Source organism: Cuculus canorus, chromosome 14 (assembly GCF_017976375.1).
Source record: "Cuculus canorus isolate bCucCan1 chromosome 14, bCucCan1.pri, whole genome shotgun sequence".
NCBI classification, from domain to species: domain Eukaryota; kingdom Metazoa; phylum Chordata; class Aves; order Cuculiformes; family Cuculidae; genus Cuculus; species Cuculus canorus.
In genome coordinates, this window is record NC_071414.1 from 14,422,985 (window position 1) to 14,446,237 (window position 23,253).

General features: G+C 52.7%; 1 protein-coding gene across 2 annotated transcripts; it reads right to left on the reverse strand.

Moving 5' to 3' along the window:
* Nucleotides 1–925: 925 nt before the first annotated feature.
* On the reverse strand, nucleotides 926–23,149 carry LOC104059634 (proton-coupled amino acid transporter 1). Of its 2 annotated transcripts, none has more exons than XM_054079770.1 (11): nucleotides 23,040–23,149; nucleotides 19,555–19,702; nucleotides 18,733–18,823; nucleotides 17,534–17,622; nucleotides 17,232–17,327; nucleotides 16,368–16,452; nucleotides 14,152–14,370; nucleotides 13,815–13,913; nucleotides 12,213–12,379; nucleotides 7,426–7,595; nucleotides 926–4,593 (listed from the first exon to the last, which is right to left on the reverse strand). In XM_054079770.1, the coding sequence occupies exons 2-11, from the start codon at nucleotides 19,695–19,697 to the stop codon at nucleotides 4,325–4,327; spliced, it is 1,428 nt and encodes a 475-aa protein (XP_053935745.1). In that variant the 5' UTR covers nucleotides 19,698–19,702; nucleotides 23,040–23,149; the 3' UTR covers nucleotides 926–4,324. The 2 variants fall into 2 exon arrangements, with proteins under 2 accessions (XP_053935745.1, XP_009559628.2); XM_009561333.2 differs by lacking the exon at nucleotides 23,040–23,149 and adding an exon at nucleotides 21,399–22,187.
* Nucleotides 23,150–23,253: the final 104 nt, after the last annotated feature.

The following is a 23,253-nucleotide window of genomic DNA, read 5'->3' on the forward strand; positions in this document are numbered from 1 at the left end:
TCAGCAAAGCCATTTCAGCCCCTGGAAGAAAGGATGCCTGTGGACCCTGACGTGGTGACTCTCCACCATCAGAAATGCTCCTGTGCCTGTGCTCAGCTGCTCCTCCCATCCTAGGGTTCAGGCAGCCTTGGTTCTCCCTCCAGGCACCACACTCTCCTCATCAGTCTGCGTACTTTTAGAAGACTTTTCTGCCACAGCTTTAAGCAATTAACTTTTTTTAGCACTGATTTCCCAAACAGCCCCAATAATGACACACCGCAATGGCATGAATTATTCAGCAGCGTGAGGATCAGGCAAGCTGCAGTGATGCTGGCATGGAGCCCAGCTGCCTCTGAGCGTGGGCTCTTTTGATCTCTTGGGCGGATTCAGCAGCAGCTCAGCATCCACCGCACCACCTCCATAGGCACACGCCAGGCTCTTTTTTCAGCTACAGCCCCACTTTCAGCATAAACCAGGCTGCTGGTTCCCAGGACACAGCCAAGAAGCTAAGGTGCAGTTTTGGTGGGGCAGAAAGGACAGCCAAGCCCAGCAAGCACATAAAGGCTCTGCCCACAAACTACTTGCATGAATGCCTTCAGACAAAAACTGATAATTTTCAGAGCAGCAAAGCTGAGACACTTTTACTTGAAACCCTCAGCAGAGCAGGGAGTCTTGCATGCTGCTACGGGGTTGAGGAAACCACAGGAGCCTGTTGGGTTCCAGGTCTCCAAGCTTGGATGATATTTGCAAAAATAAAAACAAAGAAGGGGGAAAGAAGAGTCCCAAAAGTTGTAGCATGTCCTCTGGCATTAATGCCACACCACTGCCCCATCCAGCCCGTCACAGTAGAGTAACCCTTGGAGACCTCCAGACCTGCTCGAGCTTTACAGCTCCCACACAGAAGAGAAACCCCCATCTCACACACACACACCCCTCCCAAGCCTTTTCACATAAAAAATAGACCGTATTTATTGATTAAAGTAAGATACATGATTCAGGTGCAGCACCAGCTCTTCCACTGAGCAGCTACACATGCTGTACACTGACACGATCCATAGGCACCAGACACACATTAATCATGACTATATTTACACAGACAATTTCCTTGGTTACAGAGCAGCCTACGATACACAAGTGTCAAGTTTTCATGTCCATCGGGTCCTGTGTCAGGTCTTCCTGGCCCTCATGCCACGTGCCCCACCAACATGCCTGGCCCCAACTCCAACCACTCCTGCCCACCCAGAGAAAAGTGTAGAACTGCAAAAAACATTTTAATGCTGTTGTGATATCCCAGAATCATGAGAAACGAGGTCTTCACCACTCACTGCAAAGCGATTTGGATGCTCTGTGCCCTGCTAGCAAATCCACTGATGCTCAGTGCCAGGCTGAGGACAGGCCCTGTCACACAGCTACCAGCCAGCCTTCTTGTGGGGTACCAACAGCACTGGGGGCAAGTATCTGCTCCTCATAGCATAGCCTTCTCTGCCAAGGGTGACATTTCTGCACCCAACCCCCAAGGGCCACCTCAGGGTCACTACATGGTAATGGATATGAATATTGCACTTTTCTCATGCATGGCACACCCTGAAGCCACATCCTAGACCTGGGTGTTTGCTCTCTATCACCGCAGTGTTCCCCAGATGGAGGACTTGACTTAAAGCTTTGCTCTGCCCTTAACCAAACAATGTAGGAGCATCGCGAAACCTTCACCAGCACAGACTCGGAGGAAATGAAGTGAGCACCAAGAGATGCAGCAAGCAGTTGAGGGGCAGAAAAGGAGTGACGCGGCACAGATCCACCCCACACCTGGCTGTGGGTCCATGTACCAGCACAGGGCACTCACAGTAGAGCCAGCAAAGGGGACACAGTGCAAGACACTGAAATTCCACACATGGAGGAGGCAGGCTGCAGGGACAGCGCTCTGCAGACGTCTTCTTCCACAGGCTGGTCAAACACCAAAAATAAACCCAAGCCTCACTCGCCCTCCATCGAAGCTGGGAATGCAGTCCACCAGAACTACATTCATGCTGCTTTCCCACCACCATCAGTGCCTTTGCCCACCCCAGGGAGGCATGGCCGCAGCGGGATGTGGGGAAAAAGCTCTCCAAAGGAAGCTACCACGGTGCTAGCACACGGGAGACGCTGTGTTGGCAGGGAGGAGCCTGGCCCACACAGGGGGGTCGCAGAGGGGCAGCTTTAACATCTCTTAAGAAAAGACATCTCATGGAGGATGACACCAAGCTGAGTAATGTTGCTGACACACCCGAGGGGTGTGATGCCACCCACGAGGACCTGGACAAGCTTGAGAAGTGGGCCCATATGAACCTTATGAGGTTCAACAAGGCCAAGTGCAAGGTCCTGCACCTGGGTGGGGGCAGTCTCTGGTATCAATACAGGCTGGCGGATGAAGGGATTGAGAGCAACCCTGCTGAGAAGGACTTGGGAACGCTGGTGGAGCCAGTAATGCGCGCTTGCAGCCCAGAAAGCCAACTGTATCCTGGGCTGCATCAAAAGCAGAGTGGCCAGCAGGTCAAGGGAGGTGATTCTTCCCCTCTACTCCACTCTGGTGAGACCCCATCTGGAGTACTGCATCCATATCTGGAACTCTTAGCCCAGGAAAGACATGGACCTGTTGGAGTGGGTTCAGATGAGGGGCACAAAAATGATCAGAGGGCTGAAGCACATCTATGAATAAAGGCTGAGAGTTGGGGTTGTTCAGCCCAGAGAACAGAATGCTCCAGGGAGACCTTATAATGGCCTTCCAGTATTCAAGGATGCTCACAAGAAAGATGGGGACAAACTTTTTAGCAAGGCCTGCTGCGACAGGACAAGGAGGAATGGTTTTAAACTCAAAGAGGGGAGATTCAGACTAGATGCAAGGAATAAAGGTTTTTATGCTGAGGGTAGTGAAACACTGGCCCAGGTTGCCCAGAGAGGTGGTGGATGCCCCGTCCCTGCAAACATTCAAGGCCAGGTTGGATGAGAGCAACCTGACTGAGCTGAAGATGTCCCTGCTCACTGCAGGGGGGTTAGACAGGATGGGTTTAAAGGTCCCCTTCCAGCCCAAACTGTTCTGTGATTCTCAGATATATTTGTGCTCCTGTGTTAAAAATGAATTAATTCAACAGAAAGGCAAGGAAGGAAGCCGCAGTCACCAATGGGAAGGAAAGCAGCGGCATGGCAGAGACCATCCCCACCAGGCACACACCAGCTACAATGCAAGAAACAATAGAAGCACAGGGAGAAGCACCAGAGACCTGCCTCCTACCAGGGGATACAGAGCTGGGGCAGAGGATGCCACCAGGGAGAAAATGGGACCAGGAGAGAAAGGGTTAAAAAAAATTATCATAGGGTGTTTTTGGGGGTGATTTGACATTCAGCAATGGCCTGTAGATGCAGCTGGAGTGTGCCAGGGCCAGCTCAGGCACTGTAAACAAGGCAATGCATTTTTGTGGCATGCAGGCAGCACATGGTGACCCCTGGGTTCACCCCATCCCACGAAGGGGGAGCATCTGAGCCAAAGGCTCGGACCCTCATTGTGGCAGAACCCATTTGCTCTCCATGCACCTCGGCTCCTAATGCTTCTCAAAGCCACACGTGTTTGGTACGTGCGCTACACAGGGGAAGAAGTGTAACTACTGAAAGAGTTGCCCAGGGTTCAGCAAAGCCTCCCAGGACAGGAAGTGCTGTGCCCAGTGCCCAGCTCCAGCCCTGCTCAGCCCCCAGGGAAGCTGGAAACAGAGCTGGAGAATGCAGAAGCCAAAGCCCATGCCCAGGGATCCCAGCGCAGGACAGCTGGGTGCCTTGGGATGCTCTGCACCTTGGGCTCTGCCTGCCATCCCCACAGGGCTGAGGTGAGGAGGCAGCTCCAACGCTCTCCAACCTGAGCTGAGGTTTCTCTGTTGCTGTAAAAATAAAGTGCTGAGGGGGAGTAAAAACAAAACTGGCACATAAAAGAGCAGTCCCTGTTCCCCGTCCTGACTGAAGGGACGGTGGAATTACAGAAAGGTTGGGATTTTAAAAAATAAAATAAAATCATAATGTACATTCCCCAGGATTCCTCACCTTTCAAAGTGACTATTTACATCGGTACCCAGGGAGGCTGTTTTGCTGTACCACCTGCCCAAAAAGCCCCCAAGGAAGGCACTGCCCTAACCCCCGGCTGGATCTCACCTCCCCAGTCAGAGCCATGGGTGACCATGATGCAGGGCAACCCCATCCGCTCACCGACCAAACCCACATTTCCCACGAGGAGAGGAGAGACTGTCCCCAGGGGACCAGCAGCGCCCAGTGCCCATGTGCCCCCAACATGGCACCCAGAGGGGCTGGCAGGGCAGGGGGACTGTCATTGCACCATGACACTGGTGGCATTCACAACAGTGGCGGCGGGCGCAATCAATTCCACCAGCGCTTCATATGTCCCCACCACAAACCCCACAAAGCCAAAGACGCTTATGATGATGTCCTTGACGATGACGAGGGGGTGCATGCCTTCTGCGTAATAGGTGGCGATCTCCAGCAGCGGGGGGAAGATGAGAGCCAGGGCACTGCTGCTGACAGAGCCCACAAGTGAGATTACGATGTCCAGGCGCGGGATGAGGATGGCCAGAACACCTGGAGAAGGAGTAAACACAATATTAGTGCTGCTGATACCTGGAGAGCAGAGACCCTACTCCCCTGAGTCAAAGCAAGCAAAAACCCACTGCAGAGATGCAATCAGTTTGAATCATACCTCTGCCCTTTTCCCTGAGACAAGAGCTTTGAAGCCGTGGCTACGTGTTTCCAGCAACTCCTCCCCAACAAGCAATTAAGCTGTTGTATTGAGCTAACGAAGCATAGCACAGAGACCAAACCTTTTTTGTCACTTTGGGCACTGCCAAAGAAAACTCCAGGGCTGAGCAGGAGGGGTCTCCTGGCAAACAGATGCCACTGGCAGAAGAGCAGCTGCCAGCACCCCCAGCTCCCCCCATAAGAGCCAGCACTCCTGCTCTCCACACCTGGGCAGACGTAAAGCCTCAGAAACCCCATAAAAGCAGGAGGGAAAAAGCTATCTCCCCTCACCCCAAATAAATCTGTGTGGTTTGCATGCGTTTAGAGTCGCTCCAGCAGCAGAGCGCCTATGGCACAGCCCAGGGGAGAACATTTGCTAGGTAAAAACTGCAGCCAAAGAAAATCCCCCTGGGAGACTTCCGACAGCTCACACTTAGCAGTACAAATTCCGCTGTACTCCTGCTCCCCCTCCTTCTGCTCGGGGCCAGAGGGGGATGGAGGGATGATGCCGTCTCCTTCTAACCAGCCTACAATCGTTACCGCTTCTGGGCTCCTCTTGAGGTACCACAGTGTTGGTATTTGGGGAGCAGATTTAAAACAAAGGATCATCAAGGTCCCATTTTGTATGGTGCCCCTCAGCACACTTACTTCCCATCCGCAGGAACCTCTGTACTCAAGATTTTTTTGGTCAAACAAACCCGAGGAAAAGACAACCAGAGAACAGAAGAACATTGTCTGCATGCAAAGCAGACTCCAGCACTTAATCAAAGTGACCAAAAGAAATAAACTGGTTAATTACTTTGAAAGCTCTGATTAGAAATAGGAGACACCTAGAATCATGGCAGCTACAGCCTCAGTGGAGAAGGGTCATCTCAGGGCTCCTCACTGGAGGGATTTGTTCACTTCTTGGCAATCACCTACAGGCAAGAGAGGCTCTTGGAACCTTCATGTGCCAAAGATCACAGGCAACACCACAGCAGGTGGAAGACTGATGGGAGACTGACAGCAGGCAAAAACACAATCAGGAGACGCTCCTGCACAATGCCACCACTCCAGCCCTGCTGTCATCTGGATAAGCCTAGAGACGAACCATCCCTCGACCATGGGGAACGGCAGCAAAGGTCCCTGCTGAGCTGACCTGGAGGAAGTTTATCTTGGTGCTCAGCCTTGCACAGAGCCAAAGGAGCACTATGCCAGGTCTCTGCTGCAAGCAGCATCCTGTGGTGAGAGCAGAGCAGCTGACCGCCAACAGCATCCTCAGCCCACCCCACACCACTCTTTGGACTCAAAATAAACAAAATTACTAACCCCCTTCTAAAACAAAGCAGCGCTAAAGCACCAGCTGCAGTCCTCAGCCTTCGGGGGCAACGGTCATGCTTTCTGCAGATATTAATTCAAAGGAGTTTTAAGTGCACTCGTTTTGAAGTGCACCCATACACCAAATTGCATCCTCTCTTTGGAAGCCAAAGCCATGATTCGGGCTTGTTCTGCGGCCACACAATCATCCAATGAATATTCATGCAACCCCCCAACTGCTTTCATGCTCGCCAACAGCCACAGCAATCTTTTATATGGGAAGGGAAGGAGGTAAAAAGGAAGCAGTATCCTTCCACCAACACTTCTGCTGCCTCCCTATTCCCAAATGCCAGAGCCACTGCCAGAGCCTAAAGCCATCCCATCACTCCAAGCCTTTGTTCCTCTGTTCAGGCACAACTCAGCACCCTCCAGGAGAGGCTCCCATCCCGCAGGCAGGCTTCAGGGTGGCCAAAGCGCATGGTCTGGCATGGTAGGATTTCATCCCTGCACAGACCCTCCAACTGCGGGCATCAAGGCAGAAGGTGTTTCAGAAATTCAGCATGAAGGAAACGGGGCTTTGCTCGCCTCTGTTAACGCTGCATTTCTGGTTCCCCATTAGCAACAGCCCAGAAACCAGCAGCATCCTGCTCTCGGCCACTTCCACCACCTTTGAGTTAGCATCACATTCCTCAAGCTCCAAACAAAGGCATCTGAGATGTGATGCCAGGGCCCTGATGCTCATCTCTGGTGCATCAGCAGCATTAAGCCACGAAGAAAAGCTCTTTTTCAGCAAATGTTGCCTGAGAGCTCAGTCAAGCCTCTCAGCTGTGCTGACAACAGCAAGGATTTAGCCTTCAGGAATCAAAGCGAGACAAAATCAGATACTCCTGCACCTGATTTGCTCCACACTTTTCCCAAAGGTCCGCCACGTTCGAGCCTGGCAGCCTGCTCCACATCACCACTGCATGCACCAAACAATATCAAGGGAAAGGGACCACGTGGGATTCATTCAACCAAACTTGTCCTGTGGCCACAGGCATGCTGGGTTATGCATCATCTACCATTGTCAGTTGTCTTCTGCTGTGCTACACACTGCAATCGTGTGTGTACAAGGACATCCATTCCCTCACAGTCAGTGACCCCTTCACAGTCAGTGACCCCTTTGCAGCCGTGCCCCCTGTCACGCAGGCACGAGTGGCCTGGCTGCACACTGTGTATGGCAAACAGCACTCCAGCAGACTCCCAGCTGCAAGGGCTTTAGTAGCAGGTGGCAAAAGGTAGCAAGGAAAGAGGTGGAGGCTCTCAGCTCCACCAGCACATGGCAAGAATAGAGGTGCCACACTCCCACAGGTGAACTCTGACAGGCTGCTTTCTACTCACAGGTCACACCGACCAGGGCCACCCTGAGCAGCAGGTTGACCAGCCAGCCCCAGCGCTCCGACACCCGGGCAACAAGGGGAGGAATGATGATCTCGGCAGGCACGTAGAACTGCACAGCGTACGTGAAGAAAATCCCGAAGGAGAAAAGCAGCTTGACGGCTTGGTATAGCCTGCAAACGAGAAGGAGGAAAGCCAGTGAGACACACACTTGCTCAAGCCCCCATGACAGCAACAGCAGAAAGCAGAAGGGCAATGCTCTGCTGAAAAGGACTTTTGAGCCCAAATAGTCACCCCTCCTGCAAATTCTCCTGGAAAATTAGGGGGGATGCATTCAATACACAGAGACCTCCAAAGTGCCTGCATCCTCCCGCTTGCATTCTCATCTCTCTCCAGGTGCTACCCAGAGCCACCCTGGGTCGTAAGCAAGGACCAAGCTCTGTGGTGCCTGCGTGCCCCCAGTTGTATTCCCTCCACTGGGTGCTGATCTCAGAGTTGCCCCAGACTGCGAGGTAACAAAAATAAATTTATTCTTCTTATTTTATCCGTGGCTTTGTGGTTGTTCCTGCACTTTGCCTGTGTTGGGCTCACAGTCACACTGCCTTTGGATGCACACAGTAGAGTCCTCCAGCTACCTCATTCCCTAAGGAGGAATACAGGTTCCACACCACCCTCTCCATTTGACCAAGCTGGACTTCGCAAGGTCTCCAGTGATACAGGGTGGCCTTCTTAATGATTGCTTCAAATAGACACCACCAAAATATCCACTAGCACCAGTACCGCCAGGAGCTTGGAATCCTGACTTCTGGCCAGCAACCAAGAATGAAGTTGTATCCAAGAGGTTTCTCACCTTGACCTTTACTAATAAAATCCATCCTCCAAGCTGAAGGAAATAAAAAAGCTCCTTTTCTTTTATTTGTAACCAGATGGATTATATTCTCCATCTTAAAATAGGAGATGAAGAATACCTTTAAAGAGGCTTTTCAGCTACGGATATAAATATTTCACAGATTTGCATTGTTGCTTGGCTTCTGGGGAGGGGGGCAGAGGGCAGCACTGCTGGAATAAGCCTGGGCTTACAAAGCAAATGCAATGCAAATGTCACCATCACCACCTGCAATTCAACCTCCTCCATACAAGAAAAAGGAGCAGCTGTTTTTGGAATGCTGCATAATACACGCTTGAGGGGAAGACAGTTAGAAGAGCAGTTTGGTCTGTGCAGAAGGAAGGCAGAGTGCACACAGGTTGCAAACAGAGTCTTGGGCTCTTTCCGAGTCAGATCTCACCACATCCTAGATCCTACAGCAATACAGCAGCAGGGTAACATGCCTGCAGCAGCACAACTCTTGCAGGCGGGCAAAAAGCCACCTCCCTACCTTGTTTCTGTTCCCAGCTTCCTGAGAGCAGAACAAGCTTCTCTAAAAGAGAATTGACATCTAGTTACATTACATACAGCCCCACCTGTTCCCCAACTCCAACCTGAATTATTGTGTGATTCCACAGAAATAGCTATTACAGAGTCCAGAGTGCGCCCACTCAGCCATACACAACCTGAGTGCACAGTAGCCTTGAGCTACCTGCCACACAGCCTGCATATCTTATCATTGTGTCTTCAGTTAAGTGATGCTGTAAAGCCATAAAGTGCTGCGAGGCAATCCACAATTAAGAGTTGTTATTAAAAAAGGTACAGAATAAGGTTGGGTATCAACACTGTACAGGTCAGGAACCAGGACAACAAGCTCAAAGGGCGTTTTAAATACCAAGAGGAAGAACTCAAGCGCTAGCCATGAGCCACAGAAAACAGGTCCACACAGAGTCCTGCTCTGCCAACCACAGCAACCACCAACTCAACTCAGAAAGCCATAGCAGGCCATCCCAACGAGCTGCAAGAAGTTGCATATGTTCCTCTCACTGTAAGCTCTGCCATTATCTATCTCCAACTGGCCATACGCAACCAAACATCTTCCCCCCTTGGTACAGCATTTCTTCACTCTTCAGATGGTGGGGTGAAGCAACTCTTCCAAGAATGCGAGGAGGGATTTCTGCATAGCAGCACAGTATTTCGGAGGCTGCGGTTAGACCTGGGCACTGGGAACCAACACGCTCCTCATTTGAGGAAGCTGCGGTTATAGAGAAATGAGGCTGGGAAAGTCCTTAGTCATCCAGTAACTCAACAATTCCCAACACGTTCATTGAATCCATTCTACAGACCCCCAGGCAATGGCTACAGCCAAGGAAGGATGCAGCATCTCCACCATAACCCTAACCTTGTCTCCTATGCTGCGGGCAAACTCCATGACTCCTTACCCACAGCCCTTATGACCAGCTGTTGCAACCCAACAGCTTTTACTGCTGGGAAGAAAACCCGCAGACAAAGCAGAACAGCAAAACACTCATTTTAAGAGCAAGTCTTCACCCACCACCTACAGATTTATGCATAGGAACACAGCAGTCAATGCTTTAGCCCAAATATCCCAGCCCTTACTTTAGATAACCAATTTCCAAGTGCAATATTTACAGCCTCCATTGAATGTTCTGCCAGGAAGCAATATGCACAAATACCAAAGCATTTTGCATGCTGGATCGCAACAATGACAGCACACCTTCCCCAGAGACAGGAAGCCCTCAGGAGCCCACAGGAGCCCTCCCACATGCCCAGGTACCCCTATGTGCTCCTTCCAAAGGGCTATTCTCTTCTTACTACCTGAAAAACCCTAGTTTTTTCAGAGAAGTATTTTGACAGAAAGCATGGACACTCCTAGCAACGTGCATTTAAAATAGGATCTTTCTGTAGCCTAGCAAGTCACAGAAATCCTATTACCCTCTTCCAAAGGAACGCCACCCTTCAGAGTAAACAAAGCTGAGACTTCCCAGAGAAACCCCTGAGCAGCATTACAGGGCAGCAGACGTTGTTACAGGCTGTGGCATGGCCTGGTGCCCTGCAGAGCCCAAGACCTGAATGTGACCTGCTTTCCAACCTCAGGAGCAGCTGCAGATTTCATCCCCTCCACACCTCACTTCGCTTGCTGAGCTGGTAGGAATCACACCTACTGTACGTGGCATGGCAGGATTCAGATCTCCCTACAACACAGGTATGTTTTTCCATCTGCCCCATCCCTCCTCGCTGAGAGCAAGGATTTAGCAGGGCTCCCAGCCCCTGCAGGGAACAAGGCAAGGCTGTCAGCAGGAGCCAGACCTGTCACACCAACATCCAGCAGTTCAGTCACTACACAGATACAACATGAAAGAAAGTCCATGAACTCAAATTGAAACCCACATAGCAATAATTAAAGCAAAAACAGGCTCTATCTTTGCTTTCTCCAGAGCCCCAGATGCACAGGTCTATGAGCCAGTATGCGGAAGCCCACCAGTGACTCACAATTTGAGTCCTGCCCAAACCCACTTCAACAGTGGGGAAGAGGCAGCAAGTCACACCGTACGGTGTTGGGCAGCAGCTAAGAGCAGAGAGAATGGGCTGGGGAGAGGGACAGGCACTCCCAGCTCAATTCTCACTCTGGTCTCTTACAGGATTTCAAGCCAGCAGAAACATCAAAGAGAAACTGTTGAACTTTAGAGTGCTCCTACGCAAACTCGAAGAAATTCTATTGCCATAGGACAGCCTTCCAAGAAGCCTCATGGCATCCAAGCCAGCTCTCAGCTGCACAGGAGATGCTGCTGTGCAATCAGCATCTCTGCAGCGTGTAGAGCAGAGTTCTTCAGCTCTTCCTTGCCTGTCAATGCCAGGTCTGCCAGACACCCCAAAGCAGCATGTTGTAAGACACAACAGAGATGAGGTTTTTTCCAGGGCTTTCTTAAATACTCCCAAACAGAGTAAGCTGGAAAAGATATTTATTCTCAACATTTGCAGGCCCCACGCTTCTTGTCCCAAAGGCAAGAGAAACTGTTTGCATTTCTCCTCCAGGATGAATATGAAGCTGTGATACCGAGCAACCCCTCACCCCCAGGACAAACCTGCATGTGGCACAGCCAGCAACTGCCACAGCCACCAGCCCTGGCGAGAGGAGAAATATCCCCTCTAGGCAAGCAGGTACAGGGTCAGGCCATGTGTATTTCCATAAGGCTCCAGACAGGAACCGGAGCATCTCAAGGGGACTTGCCAGATCCCAGAGGAGGGCAGACAGGTTTGGGGAGCTGCAGAGCTCAGCCCCTTGAGGAAGGAAGGGGTATCCTCATGGAACCAGCACTCACAGGCAAAGCGTTGGCTGTTGGCTCAAGCCGAGCTACATCCAGGCACAACACAGAGCCCAGGAGTGGGAGTTTAGGCTCCAGGGCTGCAAACAAGATGTCTCTGCCCACACGCAGAGACATCACACCTCACTCCCTCTGGGAGCTCTCAGCTCTAGTTCTTCATGTGCTTCATTTAGGGAAGTATTTCTTTGCACAGTTCTATGACATTATAGTGCTGCTGCACATGGGTTGTGTTCAACATCTGCCAGACAGAGCACTGTTTAGCCCCCGAAAAGACACCACAAGGCTCCAAGAAAAAGGCAGGAGCTGTACCTACCCATGCAGGAACCACCAGGGACTCTGAGCTGCAGAGCCAAGACCAAGTTCAGACACTGCAGCAACAAGCCTCACAACCCCATACATCAGACAACTCTTGACGAGCTCCTTTGGACAGTTTGGCTGCAGCATGGTTGATCCTTCCACAAGCTCAACCAGATCAGTTCTCCTAATGAGCAACATCTTCCACTGCTCCCTCTCCTGCCGCCTTGGTTGGGGCCCTCCCTCCTTATGCCTCAACCCCTCCACTCCCCGTGGGGTCTCACCAGCAGTTGGGCAGGTTGAGGGTTATGCTGGCCTGGATGTCCGCCCCAAAGCGCAGGTACCCGAGGACACTTAGGCTGATGTACAAGATGGTGACAATGGTCATCCCCACGTAGAGGATAACTGGGAACTGCCGGGGGTTCTTCATCTTGTTTTCCAGAGGCAGCACCTGGGAGAGGAAGAAGAGAAGGTTGCTCCTGTTGCTCTATACCCCTCAGTGCTGGAAAGCAGGAGGGGCTACCCCATGTCCAAGCGCAGCTCCCCATGCCAGGGCACAGGATGGTCTCACATCTGGAGAACCCAGATGAAAAAGCCAGCAGACTGGAGATCCGATTTCTGTGCTCCCATTTGAGACCTTCATGCTCGGCATGGCAAATCCTCAGCAGGGCCACTCATTCCTTCACCTTAACAAAGGGACCTGCTCCCTCCCCTTGGCAGGAGCTGTGCCCATCAGAGCCTTGGGGTGATGCCATCCACTCCATTCCTTGGTTGCATTACACTCCACACCCCAAAACAGCACAGCCATGCCCACTGGGATGGTGCCATCATCATCCATTGTCTTTTTCATCCCAGCAGACCTGGAAAGACCAAGACATTTTCTCCTCTCCTATCAAGTTTATCTGGGCAGATTTCAACCAGGCAGGACAATAAAAAAAAAAAAAGAGGACAGAGCCAAGTCCTTCACCTCTCTACCAATAACATTTGCTTTCAAATACAGGACCTCAGCAAACATTTTTATAGCTGTCCTTAAGTGGTGAGAATTCCAAGAAGAGACACAGTGGCAGGGCTGGGGAGGAGGCAGGACAAAAAAAGCTTTTATTTGCTTACTCACCTCCAAGTCAGGTGAGGAAGAGACAATTTGTGCCTCAATGCCAGCAAGAGCCCTCTGCCCTGGGCAGAGCATTTGATAAACACTCCTGTAATGGATTTGGCCCTTTCCAGCCCTGTGTTTACACAACCAGCTTCTATTAAGAGATGAAAACACTTTTTCCTGCTTTGAAGGGAGCTCCTAGAAACAACCCACAAGATCTGAGGGAGCCATTAACCTCTCCGCCCACCCATCCAGCTTCTTTCACACAGTTTGCCTATTTACACCATCCCCTATGAGAGGCCCATGCAAATCCAGCCCCACAGCAGGCTAGGGTCACGTGGCTGCCAGAGGGATCTCAGTGCCTCCCTAGCAGGGCGGGAAGGAACGGACTGTAATTTTTTTGTCATGCTTTTTGGCCTCCCACCTAGTCAGATCCAGGATCCAGCCTTGTAACAAGAGTGAGGACAAGTCCTCGTCCACAGGCCAGCCAGCGGAGCCAATAGCAGCTGCCCATGCACTCCCAGCACAGCCCAGTCCAGTGCCAGATACAGCCAACTTCAAAGCAGCAGCCAGCCTCCTGAGGTTTGGAGAATGTGCTCCTCCAGCCTCAGATGGAAGCAAGAGGAGATAGCCTGCAGGCTAAAGCAAACAGCATCCCCCAGAAATTGGGCTGCTGTCACAGAAGTTCATCTGCAGATACAGCTGCAATGCAGAGCAGGTGCTGCAGCAGCAAGCCCAAGCACGGGCTGAGCCTCCCATCCAGGAAGCCCCACTGCCACACGCCAAGACTTACCACCCCAATGCCTTCAAAAGCAAAGATCGCAGTGCCAAAAAACAGAGGGTAAGTCTTCCACGCTGCTGCTAGAGGCAGGTCACGGGGATCAGGAATGTCCTGGAAAAAAGCCCACAAAGAATTCAGACATGGGGAGGATGAGGAGGACCTGGCTCCTTTTCACCACTCTCCATCAAAGCTCCACACTGCAGTGAAAGCCCTGCAGGCCAGGGGTAACCACTGTGCCTACGGCAGCGAGCAGCACCCCACAGCATGCAAACACCCCCCTGCTGAGCTCCCTCCGCCTGACAAACACAGGACATCACAGAAATGACAGAGGGGAGCCATATACACGTACCCTGACAATGTACTGATAGATCACGATGAGGCTGACAAGCATGGCCACGTTGGCCAGCATGGAGAAGATAGACAGGATCTTGAGATTCTGGATGAATGTGAGCAGCACCACGAAAGGCAGGATGGAAAGCATGTATAGCCGGGAGTCCATGGTGGGGGTCATGACCACCGTCCTGTTCGATGTGCAGTCATTGGTGGTGCCATTCGCTGCAGATACGACCTGGGGAAGCACAGGCAAGCTTGATGAACCCAATCACACAGGTCTGAAAGCCAAAGATCTTGGCAGCCCATCCTAGGTGGGTCAGAATACTACTCCATCAGCTCACTTTCATATACAGCTAGTTGACTAAAAATCAAAGCAAAACAGGTTTTCAGATGGTTTCAAAGCAAATCCCCATTCCCTTGCCAGGAGCAGAGGTGGAACTAGCTACCGCACGTGGCTGAGACAGCAAAACCTGCCTGAGCCCAGGCTTCCTAGGCACGAGAACCCAGCAGCTGAGTACAACGAGGGCAGAGGTTGAGATTAAAAAGACATCAAGTGTTACTTCCTCAAAGGTCATTTTCCTTTTGCTGCACCACATTGTACTCAACATCAGGTGTCCTTTCAGCCAGTCAGTGCCCTGTTCCCATGCAAGGACACCTGGAAGCTACTGCTGGCCCCCAACTTCACTTTCTCCATGGGAAGTAATCCTTTCCTTGGGGTCTTTCATCCCAAAGGCACTTCAGGACACGTGCTCACCTCTAGAGACAATTCTACCCCACGGACCATGTGGCTGAGTCATCTCTGCCAAAAGCATGGAAATACTGTGGATCACTGATAGAACCACGATCAAGTTGGTTCAGGTACCAGGTGCTGTGTGGCCACTGCAGCAAAAGAGCTGCCTGCAAACTAATTTAACCTGCTCCAGAGCAAGTCCTGCCCCAGAAGAGAGGCTAAAGAGCTTCTGCGCAAATCAGCATCCTCCATAGGATACACAGAACCATGCACCTATGTGGCAGTGTTCCTTAGAGCACTGGCCTGCCTCACCTCTCTGTGGCTTGCTCCAAAGCCATTTTCCAAGCCAAAGCTCTGCCCAGCACAGCAGCACCTCACCCAAGGTTCTACCTGCACCATTGCTTCCATCTAACACAGCAGTTCCCACCACAAAAAGAAAGCAGCAACATTTTCCTCTCCCCACTCAAAAACTTCAAGAATTGAAGCCAAGCGGTTTCCTAGCTATGGCCTAAAATGGGCTGGGTATGCGGGTTTTTGCAAGTTTCCCTTGCAGTGGGAGCCAGCCTTCAGTCTGCGCTGTGAAGGGCTGGAAACAGCAGCAAGGGGCTGTCTGCAGGGAACAGGAGACCAGCAGCAGGCATCCTGCTCACTCCTGCTCTCAGCGCTGTTGGCATCAGGTCATCAGCGCTAACCCAATTACTCCCCCTGGCCATCCCACAGGGCAGCCAAAGGAATCTCCTCAGCAGCTGTTCCCAGAGCAGGTGGCAGAGACTGTCCAACCTCTGCCACCCACTGGCAGACTCCCACTTCGCCACCCCAGGCACCACCTCTGAAGCCGACGGGCATCAGGGAAGTTCTGGCAAAGGGCACAGCCGTGGTGGTAGTGACCAAACCACCACTGCAAGAGTAGAACAGGAGTGCAGCGGGGAACAACCCCAAGCAGTGATCGCAAGGTGTCAAGCTGGTGGAGGCTGGCAACTGGGACTTGTTATTCCCAGTTACTTGCAGTGCAAGAGCCAGCCAAGTGGTTCAAGGTTCCTGTTTATTTCCTCCCAACACCTAGCAGAAGGAAACTTTCCCTAAAGATGTAATTAGGCTCCAGAGTCATGGGATGAGGCAAGAAACGGGAATGCAAACAGAAAGGGAACAGAGAGATTCACAGCAGATGCTGGTACCCATTACCATCTACATGAGGTATCAATAAAACTATTAACTGAGGCAGACAGGACATCAAAGGCACAGTCCCTCTACTTTCACTGTGTTCCTGCATTCCCCAATGAGGAACAGCTCCCACTTCCCCTGGAATCTCAAACTGTCCTGTTTGAACAGGAAAACCAGTCCTCAAAAATACCTCGGCAGAAGACCAGTACCCTCCTGAGCCGCATCAGATGGAGAAAATAGACCTTTGGCAGAGAACATGACACAGGGGCTAAGAACAACCCACATGCCTCCACATCCCCTCTTGCTTTCCCCTTGCTCACCAAGGAGGGAGAAAGTCTGACCTGTTTCAGATTGTCAGCCAGAAAGACGAAGTATACACAGCAGAAACCCAACTGAGTGATGATCAGGAAGAGTCCCACTACACGCCTGAGGAAGAAAGACCATTTGTTACCCAGGCCACACAGAAGCAAGAGCCCACTGGGGTTGCATGGGGCTGCACTCAAACACTGCATCCATGCTGCTCTCCCCAGATGATGAGATGTACAGGTTGAGATGTACAGGTCAGAGCACATCCAGATCACTTCAGGTACCAGGTGCTGTGTGGCCACAGGAAAGAGGATCATATTGCCATCTAACCTTACAGACCTCAAGCTCTCTAATCTCTCCCTCCCACCCCCTCCATGGGGTCAGGACCGTCCTCAGGTATGGTATTTAGCATACCTGGTATTTAGCATCTCCAGTCTGCTTCTGAATTGTCACAGATGGAAACAACACTCCCCAGACACAGGAACAGGTGGATGTTCCCAGCATCTGATGTGCAAAGTGATCTGTGTGTAATATCTATGCAACATGATGTGGGACATCCATGGAGTTGGTAGTCCCTGGGAGCAGCCATTAGACACACTCACAGTCTTAACAAGATGGGCTAGCACTGCAGGACATGTTTGCCCCTTTGTTATGCTGCAGAGACCTACTTCTCCCACCCTTTTAGTAGAAGCCATATCTGGTTGGGAACAGGACTGGGTCAAAGACCTCAATGTTATTCCCCGAGGGACATGGAACACTTCAGGCAGGTGAGTGGAATAACATTTTACATCACTTGTGCTCATCTGCTGGCACAGCTCAGAGACCAGCTGGCTCATCTGTCCCAACTGCAGTACACGTAGAGCTTCAAGACAAGTTCTGTGCCTGGAGGGAACAGGTACCTTCCCCAGACAGCGTGTGTCCGCAGCCAAGCGCTGGGAGTTGACTCCAGCCCATACATCACAGCACCTCCATAGTCCAAAAACTGCTTCTGGAACCTGTCCAGAGAAGAGAAAGAGAAGGGACGTCATGCTGGCTCCATCTGCCAGATCCAAAGGCAAACAACAACATTAAGAGGAAAATAGTTCCTGTGAAAAAGCCAACTGAGGCTTCAACATGGGCAACTTTGACACAGGCTTCAGAAAACCCACAGGAAGGAAGATCTGTAGGAGCAGCAGTGCCAAGAAGGGGGGTTGCTCCTTACCTGTAGCAGAAGTGATGTGCGCATTTCACCAGGATGCCCATGCAGTGCACAGCCACGACTCCCATCACCAGCAGGCTCAGAGGACCCAGCTGCAGGGGAAGAGAGGAGGAAGGCTGCACTCTGATGGCCAAAGGCAGAGTTGCACAATGTGTTTTAATCCAGACAAAACCCCCTCGGCTCGGTGAGCCAAAACACTGCTGGATGTTGAACCAGAGCTCACCTGCTGCTCCTGGGAACCAGTTTCCCAGGATCAAGTAACCCCGCAGAGAGCCAAGAGCTTGGCTGCAAAAGCAGAGAGTTGGTGCAGTTTGGGCATAGCAAAGTACTTCCAAGATTGTATTTCAAACTATCTTGCACATCACCACTACAAAAGTGCCAAAGGGGTCCAGACAAAGGAAGGAAATTTTCTTATTAAATTCTTTTTATTTTTCAGTCTGAGTGAGGAGAACACTGTGTCACTGAGCAAGGGAACCACAGCAGAGCAACGAGGTGCCCTCACCTCTCACATAGGCAGCAAGCAGTTGCTGAGGCACAATACAGACACGGTGGAGTGTTGCGACAGATGCGGGGAAGCGATGCGACAGATGCACAGAAGAGATACGACAGCAACCAGGGGCTGCTGTTTGACCTCCAAGTGTAACCTCAGGCAGCAAAGCCACATCACATCCACTGATCTCAACATGGCCAGAGCCAAGAGGTTGGGCCATCTCACATGATGGCTTCCCCACAGAGGGAAGCGTGCCACCATGTCTCACCACCAGCTTTAACCACTGACTGATGATGCTCATTACATGCATGCTGTGCTCGTAGGACCATCACGAGGCACAAAGCCTGCTCAGCATGGACTCGCTAGGACAAGTCAAAGCAGAGGCAGTGCTGAAGCTCCTGTCCACAGGACCAGGGCAAGGAGATGCAACCCAAGTGCAGCCTGGACCGTTTGGGAAGAAAGGGGCAGATACTGCAGGGGCAGAGCCCCAGTGCCCTGCCTGGCCCCAGCAAAGGAAACCACAGCCCAAACTCACACACACTCCTGAAGATCAGCCAGCACGATGCAGAAGCTGCCAGGACAGTCCCAGCAGCAAACAGAGCCACAGAGCCTAGAGTGCAAAAGCTCACTAGCCACTGAAAACCAAGAGGCATCTTGGCAGGGAGACAAGCCGCCACCCCCCAAGGCTGTTCTGGCCTGAGAGACACCTTACCAGTATGCCAGCATTCTTCACAGCCAGAGGCAGCCCCAGCAGCCCCGTGCCAATATTCCCCTTCAGGAGATGGATCAGAGTCTGGTACCACCTGAGGGAGAGAAGATGCAGAGGTGACTGTTGGCAGATGCCCAACCCAGACCACACATAGTCTCAGCCCTTGGCTCATCCTGCTCAGGTCCAGCACTGCTCTGAGATGCTGCTGTAAATGCGCATGCAGCTCCAGATCCTGTGCCCCGAACCCAGCTCAGCCCAGTGGCACCAAGAACGACTAGAGGCAAAGATTCAACAAATAGATGTTGGGTGGGCATTTGCAGAACCAGCTTTGAGCAAAAACTCAGCGTGTCTGCAGCTCAACACCAAGGGGCTGCACAAGAAAGTCTCCAAGTTGAAGGGGCTGGTCTCCCTCAGGCAGGGACAGTATCCTCTGTCCAGCTGGATGAATAAGGCACAAGAAAATCCCCAGGGCATGGCTGCAACCCTCTCAGGTATCCTCTGAAGCTGGACATGCTGTGTGCCCAGCACAGTCCCTATCAAACATAATTGAAGTGGGGGAATATTGGGTAAAGCATCAAACACTACCTGCTGCCAGCAAGCTCAGCTTCACTGGCAGGCAGAGCACCACGCTGGGGCAGCCCTTTGGTGACAGCAGCTGTGGAGGCAGGACCACAGCTCTACCCCCATCACCCTCAAGAATATTCCCCATAAAACCACAGCTCCACCATCATCCAGCAAAGCAGGCAGGCAGCAGGAAGCCACCGTTACCTCCTCCACCCTTCCCAGGTGCTGGGCCAGCCCAGGAGGGAGGGAAGTGTCACTCACGTTGTCCCATTCGTCTCTCCAAAGCGCTGATAAGACTCAGGGTGGGCAAAGCCATTGATGCCACCAGACGGGCTCCCCTCCGGCGTGACATCTGTAGAGCTGTAGTCATTGTAGTCTTCGCTGCGGAGGCGCCGGGTGGACATGGTCCCTGTGGAGGGAGCTGCATTAGGGGTGCCCAGCTCCATATCTCCCTTCTCAGGCACCTTGGGGTCAGCCATCGTGCAGAGAGACCCACTCATGCTGCTGGAGCAAGGTCTCCTCCAGGGCTTTTATAAAGCAATGCACTCCCGCCCAAGCAATCACAGAGCCAGCATGTCCCAAGGTCAAAGGTGCATGGCACATTCCCACCATCTCTTCCTGCAGGTTCATGCCCCCAGCTCAGGCACACCCAGGTGGGACGGGCTCAGGATCCGGCAGGCTGAGCCTGGATGTGACCCGCTTTGTGCTAAGAAAAGGACCTGTGTACCCCTGCTCTAATGGTGGCAAGCATGGCACCACAGCCCCAGGCAACGGGGCAGGGAGGGACAGGCCAGCAGCACTCCCTCAGAAAGGAGCACAGTTTGTGTGCTGACGGCAAATCATCCACCCCAAAGCTTTCAGAGCCACAGAGGTGTTTGCAGAACTAAAAGGCCTCCCAGTCTGAGGCATCTGCACAGCCCAGAGCTCTTGCTCCAGAAAATCCCAGCGGTCCAGTAAGCCAGGAGCACTAGCACAAACTCTCAGCAAGGACACAAGCCTCCTGCCTTCAGCTGGAAAGCAGTCAGCTGTTTTAATTCCCACACATGTCTCAAAGAGCTCCTATTACTTCTGCACAGCCTGCTGTTCCCCTCCTAAAAAGAGCCTTTGCTTCTCAAAGTCAGCATCCAGCATCCCAGGTACCTGCTGAGACAGAGCACCAGAGGCAGGGAAATTTATCTATCAGTCTCCTGCCACACAGCCTGTCGATTCAGTCGCTGCCCCAAGGCTCCTCTGCGCTGTCACTGTCTCAGGCATCATCTGTCCTCCAGCACTGGCAGGGAGCAGCCTGGGGCCAAGCGGAAGCAGCAGAGAAATATTGCTGCCGCAAACTGTCTCGTTTCCTGCCAGAGGGCTCCTCATGCAGCCACTGGGTCATGCGAGTGTCCACAGGATGCAACCCAGGCACAGACTTAACACTGGGCTGCGCAGGAGAAACTCAGCCCAGGCTGCTAGGGTCCTTCTCCATCCCCAGACCATGCAGATATCCTCCACCCAGCACCACTCTTTGCAAATCTGGCTGCTACAGGCAAAAAAAAGAAAGCCAAGGCTGAAATAACTGGGAAGGTCCAGCCTTGCAACCAGAAGGGCAGTAGGGAGTAAAGGACTTTGCACAATTCTGAATGCTTGCTCCAGGAACATCTTCCTAGGCCACAACAATGCTGCTTTATTTCCTGCAGCACCAGGCAACACCAGCAGCAGAAAGCAGAGTTGGCATGTCCCGTGCAATACTACCCTCCAGAGCAGCGGTGAGCCCAGTTCAGGCAAGCTGGGATGCAGACAGGCGCTCCAGAGCTGAAGGCAGCACATAGATCATTCCTGTCCAGACTCCTCCCTTGCAGCCAGGCCATGTAATCATGCCCTGAACCAGCTCGGCCACGGCCAGGGTGGTGTGGCAAGGCAGGAACCAGGAAAAGCGGCAGCATTAGTTTACACAAGGAAAGCGTTAGAAGCTATTTGTCACCAGTGACGGGCCTGAGAGGCAGGGAAGAGACTTGGGAGGCTTTGCCAAGCACCAGGGGCTGGTACTGGGCAAGGACAGCAGGCAGAGGGGTGCCAGGGCTGGGTCAGGTGCAAATACCCCTCCCCAAGGATGTTATCTGAAGTACCTGTGTTATCTGAAGTACCCAGCTGCAACATCCTCCAGATAAAACACAACATGGTTACATCAGTCTCTCTGATCACTCCTCATGATTTATTCACCCCCCCAAGCAGGCCTGTCTGCTTTTTGCTTTGAAGAGCCAGGAAAATGCATTCATCGTGACTTGCCTTCTTTGTGACTGGATTAAGGGTTGCGTAGCAGCAGGGAACAAGCACTCAGCTCCCCCGCAACCAACAAGAAGCTGCAAAACTTGTCTCATCCAGACAACAAATATTTCAAACCAAAGCAAAACTCCACCACATTATTTCCTCTTCATTATAAAGAGCAAAGACAGGAACAGCCACATTCAGTTTCCACTTTAGACCTGATTCCTCAGCCACTTTCATGTGCATTTTTTACCCCCTACACACATGAGCAATTTCACCATGGTCAGCAAAGTAACAGCAATTTGTCCCTTAGAGTGACAACCCCACGCCAGAAGTCAAAAGCGAGACACAACTTGCTGCTCACCCCAGCAGCTCTCTCCAGCTGAGAAGGGACTGTGAGCAGAACAGGTAACACAAAACCTGCCAGAAAAGAGAGCTGCACAGCAAAACCCACCACCGCTTCCCGTCTCACATGTTGAATCCTTTATTTCCAAAGCACTGCTCGTAATCCATTTCAGTGTGACCCAAGGGAGAGCCAGCACTGTCAAGATTCCCCACCCCTACCCACTCAAGCAGGACACCTCCCAGACACAACAGCTGCATCAGCTGCATCCCTGCAGCTTCAGTCCTCTTGTTCCTGTGCTCTCGCCATCCCAGAGTCACCTCCAAACACACCTTTCCAATACTTCACAGCACAGCACAGTTCCCCCAGCCCAACTTCTCTCCATAGGGAGGCTGCTCAGCACAAATTCCCCAGTTCCGAAACCTCCCACCCCAGCTGCGCTGCCCTGCTTCCCCTCCACCCTGCACCCTCACACAGGAGCATGGTTGCAACTTACAATGCGTGGGGCCCCCTCTGGGCACCCACGTCAGGTGCCAGCACTCCAGGGACCCCCGAGCACCCATGTCAGATGCCAGCAGTCTCAGGAATCCCTGAGCACCCATGCCAGGTGCCACCACCCCTCGGACCCCTGAGCACTCATACCAAGTGAAACCACCCCAGAGACCCCTGAGCACCTATGGCAGATGCCACCACCCCAGAGACCCCTGAGCACCTATGGCAGATGCCACTACCCCAGGGACCCCTGAGCACCCATGCCAGATGCCACCACCCCAGGGACCCCTGAGCACCCATGCCAGATGCCACCACCCCAGGGACCCCTGAGCACCCATGTCAGATGCCACCACCTCAGGGACTCCTGAGCACCCATAAGCGCTGCCACCACCCCAGGGACCCCTGAGCACCCATGCCAAATGCCACCACCCCAGGGACCTCTGAGCACCCATACCAGGTGACACCACCCCAGGGACCCCTGAGCACCCACAAGCGCTGCCACCACTCCAGGGAACCTTGTGCACTCATACCAGGTGCCACCACCCCCGCGACCCCTGAGCACCCATAAGCGCTGCCACCACCTTCCTGCCCCGCCCCCGTTGCCCCGTAGGCTGCCGGCCCGTCCCTGCCCCCCGCTCCCCCGGGGTCCCCCTCCCGCTGCCTGCACCTCGCAGCCCCGCGCGGCCCGGCCGGGCCCGCTCCTTCGGGCGCGCTGTCACGTGACCGCAGGCTCAGCTGACCGCGCCGGGTCGCGCATGCGCACGGGGAGCGGTGAAGGCGATGGGCGGGGGCGAGGGGTTGAGGGGCGGGGACAGCGCCAAGGGGGCGTGGCAATTTGGTGGAGGCGGTGTGATAGGCGGGGCGATCAGATGAGGGGCGGG